The sequence below is a fragment of the Takifugu flavidus genome, chromosome 16 (assembly GCF_003711565.1).
Source record: "Takifugu flavidus isolate HTHZ2018 chromosome 16, ASM371156v2, whole genome shotgun sequence".
NCBI lineage: Eukaryota > Metazoa > Chordata > Actinopteri > Tetraodontiformes > Tetraodontidae > Takifugu > Takifugu flavidus.
In genome coordinates, this window is record NC_079535.1 from 9,066,220 (window position 1) to 9,073,506 (window position 7,287).

The window sequence follows — 7,287 nt, forward strand, 5'->3', positions numbered from 1 at the left end:
CGTGACCTGAGGAGTCGGGAAGTCACTTCATTACTCGATTAAATTGAGTGGAAAAAGGCGAAGCAACGACACAAGATCCCATTTGGAGCAATAATTCAGGCCCTGAAGAGATGGGACGGAGCAGGTGGGGGGAAACACCACCTATCCATCTCACAACACCAGATTAAATTCAAGGACTTTTAGCGTCAAAGGTAATTGTAGGCTGCTGGGCTGCATGTGTGCATATGGTTGAGAGGTGTCTGCTGTATCACAGCAACTCTAAAACCTCTCCAACAAGGCCGAACAAGGCCCTCACACAGCCTGTCACATTGGGAGCAGCGCTTTAGTTCCGCTTCAGTCCTCCTTGGCATTAAAAGGCTAGACAAAGCCTTGTCTGTGATTGTGATGCCAACCTGATGCGGCAATCAAGATCACGTCCACGCTTGCATGACAATTTCTCTCCGGCCAGTCCACATTCTGTCCAACTTAATGGCCACGTATGCAGACAAGGAAATAACACAAAACAGGATTTGAAGAAGCAGCCTCGGCGTGTAATGGCAGAGGCCTTTACGGAGTATATGGCTTATTGCTTCCACTGATAATAGCAAAGTGTTTTGAGTGCTTTTGGCACTTTTGCTTTGTTTGGTCCAATTTGGAAGCTTCAGACCTCTGACCAGTCCAGCTTGGCTCCAGCACCTCTCTGTTAGCACTCTATTCTACTGACTATTGATTCCCTTTCAAAATGTGAAGGCTCTCGCATTCTGATCACAATCTGTTAATTAATGTATCCTGCAGCTCTTCCCCTGCAGTGGTCAACACCACGATAAGGGGAAATTGAACACTCAAGAACTACTTTTCCCTCCGCCTGTCTCTCCCCGTCCGGTTTTCTCTCCCTCACGCTTCCTTCTGTTGTTCTTCCCACATGTATGTGTGTGTGTGTTCACAGCGTCCTGTCAGAGGAAGATAAACATCAGCCTGGTGGCTGCACAACGGAGAGATCATTTATATTTAAGAGAAAATGTAGGCTGTGGGTGCAGCAGGCACCGTGGTCAATACTGTAATCTGCCAGCGCATAATCACACAATGGCAGCTAGCATGGCAACAGCAAACTTGTAAAAGCAATCGTATTAATCAGGGGCGGAGTAGAAGCGTCTAATACGGTGTGAGAATGGACTGCCGAAGGCTCACTGAGGAGGAGGAGGAGATAGAGGAAGCAGGCGTGTAAGGTTCACCCAGTTTATTGACAGCTGAAGATTAGTACGACAGGAAAAGGGATGTGATCTGCTCCTCGCTGTCTTTCATTGTGCCATTAGCCTCTTTAATTTGGTTGAGTTGTTCATAGCTCGGATTCTCTCTGTTGAACGAGAAGCTTTCCATGACACACTGGAGATCAGGGGTTCACCTGTTTGCTGTTGTAGCGGGAGTCCTTGGGTTTAAGTAGGTCTTTAGACTGTGCTTGAACCAGGCGACCCCTCCGCTTTATGTATGTATGTATGCCGTCGTGCACATTCGTACAGGCTCCGTCCGCATGCACGTGTGTGTTGTTGCTATATGTGGGCTTGCGCGTATCCCCTCATCGCCTCCTCTGACTTCACAGTGCATGTCATGTCCTCAACCCCTGCAATGAGAATTGTCTCGGTGCTAATCCGCCTCGCACCGATAAAAGTGTGACAGGATACCAGGGCTATCCACATGGCTTTGTGTGTCCTGGACCTTTGCACCGGTTTACTGTTCGTGCTTACGGCAAAGCCTACTGAAGTGCTCCGACAGCGGCTTCAAAGAGCACCTTCCCGTGCACTTTTAAATTTAAACACTGCTCGCTGTCATGTCCCTCCAGACACGTTCCTGGACACTGATTTTTAACTGGCATTCACTGGTTGTCAGACCAGTAAAGTAAGATTTGTGGAGATTTTTAGATGCAGCTACCACTTTTGTGATTTCACCAGTGTGGTGCAGCCTCTTGTCCTGATGCAGTGTCCTGATGTGTCTCCCCAGGATTTTCCTCCCTGTCTCTTGGAGACCAGATGAGTTTATTGCAGAGCGCCTGGATGGAGATCCTCATCCTCAGCATTGTGTTTCGCTCCTTGCCGTATGAGGATGAGCTGGTGTACGCTGAGGACTACATCATGGACGAGGAGCACTCGCGGCTGACGGGCCTGCTCGACCTCTACGTCTCCATCCTGCAGCTGGTCCGCAAGTGCAAGAAGCTCAAGGTGGAGAAGGAGGAGTTTGTGACCCTCAAGGCCATCGCTCTCGCCAACTCAGGTAAGCCTGCTGAGTTCAGGTGCCGTGTGTTTTTAATCCCATTCAGTATGCAAATTCACTCAGAAGCAGTATGAAAATGAGTTTTATCAGGTTAAAATGGTTCCATCGCCTTGTGCAGTATTTTAAATGACTGTGTTAATATCTCAGAAACACCTGATCTTAAATCAGCAATTAATTTGAAAGCAGTGGAAAAAAAACCCAAAATAATATTCACTTCTTTTTTCTTTTTCTTTTTTTTAAAGATACAAAGGTTTTTGTTTTTTTTTGACTGTCATTGAAAAGTCTTTCCAGAAGGAACCCACACATAATGTAGCGGAACACAAAGTTTCTTTTCAGAATTGACATTTCTTAGTTTTTCAGGACTACTTATCGTAACCTTTAGTTTGGAGCCCAAGATGGAGAGATGGAGCACAGATAAGGGCAGCGTGCGCGAGAGAGGGATGGAGGAGGGCGCTTTTTTTAATTGAACACCCTCCATATTGTGGTATTTCTCCAGCGCTCCCCACTCGGCCCGCTCTATCTCCATAACAGTAGCCGCGGGGCACAGCAGCCACGAGAGATAAATTTAGCATTTCATTAGAAGCACAGGGGCTGTCAATAAAATGTGTTAAGTCGAATGGAATGAGTATCAGGGAGCGATAGGCCTCGTTTGTTCCAATGGCGGGACGGCGCGCGGCTATCGACAGGCTCCTTTTGAGGAGGCAGGACCTGTCGCGCTCTGATCAATGTGCTCCCGGGTCACCGGGATGCTTTCCCTTGTTTTGTGTGAGGCTGAAAAATGAAAATGCTGATGGCGAGCCTTTCCTCTCAGACAACAGAGCGCCGGTGTAAGGAGGCGCTGCGAGAGAGAGAGGGAGAGAGGGCGAGAGACGGGGGTCGATGAGAGAAGCGAGGAGCAGGCGGAGGAGGGTGATCGGAATGTTAGAACAAAGTCTCTCAGAGATCACTCTCCTGGGAGCGCCGCCGTCTGACAGCTGTGAAAATTCATAGCGATTGATTTTGTAATTAGCAGTTTATCAATCGGATCGACGCGGGCTCACTGATGGATTGGGAGGAAATTGTTTCTTCAAAGTTGTGTTTTTTTAGAGGCCCCCCCTCCTCCTCCGAGGACCAACAGCTGTGTACTCTTTCTTTTTTCCCGTCCTTCAGATGAAATGTCTCTATTTTTTTCCTCCTTCCGCGCTACAACAGCTTAAATTACAGTCGCCCGTTCGGACCAGACTGTTGCGCAATCTGTGTATTTATGAGCGCGAAAAAAACTAGATAATTGTTTGATTTTATAAAAGTAGAGACTCCCATTTCCAGCCAGGCTGAAATGAACAGCAAACGGTCACACTTCCTCTCTCCGAGGCCTTTTATTTATTTATTTATTTCATTCTTTCATCCTCTTTCGTACCCCCGCCGCCCCACAAAACGACCTACTTTGTTTTACCGCTGTGGATTTGAGAAACCGTCGGGGTGAGAAATGTCTCAAGGTCCTGGGAATACAGTTGTTCCAGTCAATGAATTTGGGGCGAAGCCTGAAATCTGTTTTTGCCTTTTTATTATCCCATGTGGTAAAATATGCAGCGCCAAGGTGAGACGAGTCAGGCAGCCAATGACACGCAGCCCCCGGAGTGCCAGACACCATTTAACCAGCGGGAGAAAGCGTGACCCCGATGGGGGCGGGATGAGACGCAGGCGTGCGCTGGTTTGGCATCATAAGACTGTTAGGAGTATGAGAAATAACAGAAAGATTAACTTTTATCTCATTAGATGTTGCTCCAATCTGGTGGAAACTCCTCAGAGAGAGCAGGAAGGAAATGAGTTGAAAGGAAGTGTCATGTTTGTGTAGCATCGGTCCAAACGTGGACCTCCTCATCTCCTGGAGGTATCGGAGGTGAGGGTCATGGTTCCCACCGTCATCCTCATGTCCTCTTCTCCCCACCAGATTCCATGCACATAGAGGACATGGAGGCAGTCCAGAAGCTGCAGGACGCACTGCACGAGGCCCTGCAGGACTATGAGAATGGTCAGCACCAGGAGGACCCGCGGCGAGCAGGCAAGCTGCTCATGACGCTGCCGCTGCTGCGGCAGACGGCCACCAAAGCCGTGCAGCACTTTTACAGCATCAAGGTGCAGGGGAAGGTGCCCATGCACAAACTCTTCCTGGAGATGCTGGAGGCCAAGGTTTGATCAGCCGACCGGCCGCTCTGATGAAACTGACAGGAACCCGGGCCGAGGGTGCTCAGGACAAGGACCCCCCCCACACACATACACACTGACTAGAGGGCAGAACAGAGACTGACCCCTCACACCTCCTACTGGAACCCTGGGACAGAGTCGAGAAGAACACACGAAAAACTTGGTTATTAGTATAAATATAAAAATGATGCAGATTAATTTAAGATATATAAGAAATATTGTGTACAGTAATGATTTTTTTTTCCTTTTGTTAACTGTCAGTGGTCATGCTGTATATGAAGAAGGACACTAGGGCCCATCGGAACATTCAAAATAAGTATTTGCCAGATCTTGATAACAAGACAAGGAAGTTTGCGTTTTCATAAAATTGGTCGAGTTTGTTCTGAAACCCGCGAGTCCACTCGTGTCTCGCCGTCGCATCTCTGCCCGCGTTTGACCGGAACTTGTATATATTTATTAATGGAAGACTGAGTGTACAGTTCAAAGTCTGGTGACCTCGGTGGCCATTTTCTCTCGTCCTCCTTCAGGACAAAAAAAAAAATCAAAGAAAAGTTGTTACCTAAATGTGAACTCTTATCATTTTAGATGTATTTGAATATACCTCTCCAGAGCAGTACGCCGTGTGATCTTTGTGGATCCGTCTCAGCCTGGGAGACTCGCCGGGCTTTTTAACCCAAACTAGCGTCGGCGGGTCCAATTCATTAATCGTCTTATTCTGTAGGAACTCGGCACTGAAGGGAGCGCCCTGGCCTGGATCTCAGCTCCACCAGAGCGACACACCGCTGCACCCTGTTTGCACGCTACCTGCCCTCCTCCAAAGCCGCGGCCCAAATCCAAATTTGGCCTTTGTTCACGCTCTTAAAAAGTGCCACTCGGCACGCTCGGATGATTCTGATTCGGGCTCGGTGAAAAACGATCCGCCCGGTTTGATGTGGCCGTATGACAGGATTTATGTCAGTGACAGAAGTCCGAGAGATTCCTTGTTCAAACAATCAGAGGCCCATGTGTCAACTGCTCTATTTTAGGAACCTTTAAGCCCGTGGTAGTCATCCTACACACAGCGAGCAAGGTGTCCAGCATCTGCTCCCACCATTTTAGACACCCTGCGTCTTTTAATAGCCGCGCCTGCATTTATAGAGCTCCGGCCAAACGGAGGTAAACGGCAGGTGCACGGCCGGAGCGGCGGCACTTCACACTGGGTTTATTTTTAAACCCAGCAGGGGGTTGTTGTCTACACCGCCTCCCCTCCAGGAGTACATTAGACACGTGGAACCTCTTGACCTCATGCTGACACCGGGGCAGTTGCAGAGGAACATCCATCCTTCCCACTGGCCAAGAAAGCAGGGTTTGGGATGGCCGAACATGCACATGTGAATAGCTATGCAAGAAACTGTCGGTGCGCTCCGGAGGGCAACAGCAGCCCAACGCAGTGTCAGTAAAGGTGTGATCTCTGGTGGGGGGGAGATCTCAGGCTCCCTTCTCTCCATTCAGCCACATGTCCAGTACACCCGACATGAGTCAAATGCGGACGAGGGATTTTATGCGATAAAAACGTGTCGGTGTCGCAACAATATGATACTGTGATCAAAGACGTCCCTGACATTAGACCAGGGTAGCATCGGCACCATGCTTGAGATATCACTGGCTAGCAGCCTTACAGCAGCAGAATGGGGCACAAGTACCCCCCCAGTACCCAATCAACCCCAACCTGGAACTCCCGTCCCAGCATTCCGGTAAACAAGCTCCACTGTAAAGATTGACGACATAACTGGAGTTATTTTACTGTTGTGCGCTACAACAGGGACCAGTTCTGACTGAAACCATGCTAATAGCATGCTTTTGCTTAGACGTGGATGGACTTCTATGCTACCATGTGACATATTCTAATGAAATCAGTTGACCTTGTCTATCAGAAGAGTTACAATTTGATTTGCTCCACTGACAAAAAAGACAACAACTTTGTGCTTACTTCAATAATGCAGTTACAATAATAAGAGAACTTTTGCATAAAATCTTTACACCTAGAGTTTTGTAGCGTCCCTAACCGATCAGCCATACGACTCATGAGCCCATCTCTCTTCCGTTGAACCTGCGGCGAAGACACCGTTTTGGGTCGATGTCTCACGTACAGGCTGTGTTGAGGTGTGTAAATACAATGTGTTGCCGAAATACCATTGAAAGTGAAGTACGCAGCGCTCTGCTGACGACTACCTCATTCAATACTGATTCAGTTCAACTCTACCATCCTGAGCCGTCCATACTCTCACAGTCTCTTTCTCCCTCATCGTTTCTCCCAAAATATTTGTAAATGTAATCCCCCCATCTTCCTGTTCTTCATAGACCTGTTTGTAAAAGGCAACGCATGCTTCATGTTGACCATGTTACCTGGCCATCGGCGGGTGTGAACCCCCTCCACTTTGGTTACAGATGTGTTTTTACGGATGTCGGCGTGTCAGAATTGGTCCCTCGGCGATGAATCGCAGACACGGGCAGGCAGACGAATTCCTGCCTCTGCTTTGACTTTATGGTGTGAATATATATCATTTGGCAGTGGTGTACGTTGATATCTGATCGTTGAACCACCAATATCTGTGTAACTTTTACGTTTTGATTTTCACGAGCGGTAAAGGATCAATTAAAACCAATTTAAAACAAACTTTGACACTCTCCTGTATCACCTACCCCCATATTTCAAGGTCTGGTGTGTGAGATCGTTTAGCTATAATTTTCCAATGCATGGATATTTTGGCATATGCATTGTTGGTCACTGTGCCCATTGCTGATCTGTGTCTTTGCCAGTTTAAAGAATATTTTAAATTCCCAGCAATTATTTCTCAACAGCATCTACTCCAGGACTGG

The 7,287-nt window shown here is 47.9% G+C and overlaps 1 protein-coding gene across 13 annotated transcripts in view; it reads left to right on the forward strand.

Annotated features, from left to right (window-relative positions):
• The window catches only part of esrrb (estrogen-related receptor beta), a 37,372-nt gene extending 30,288 nt beyond the window's left edge, over positions 1-7,084 (forward strand). For all 13 annotated transcript variants that reach the window (XM_057058317.1, XM_057058318.1, XM_057058320.1 and 10 more), the window contains 2 exons: positions 1,975-2,244; positions 4,175-7,084. In XM_057058317.1, the coding sequence (XP_056914297.1) occupies positions 1,975-2,244; positions 4,175-4,419 (515 nt within the window). In that variant the 3' untranslated portion in view covers positions 4,420-7,084. The remainder of the gene's footprint in view (positions 1-1,974; positions 2,245-4,174) is intronic.
• Positions 7,085-7,287: the final 203 nt, after the last annotated feature.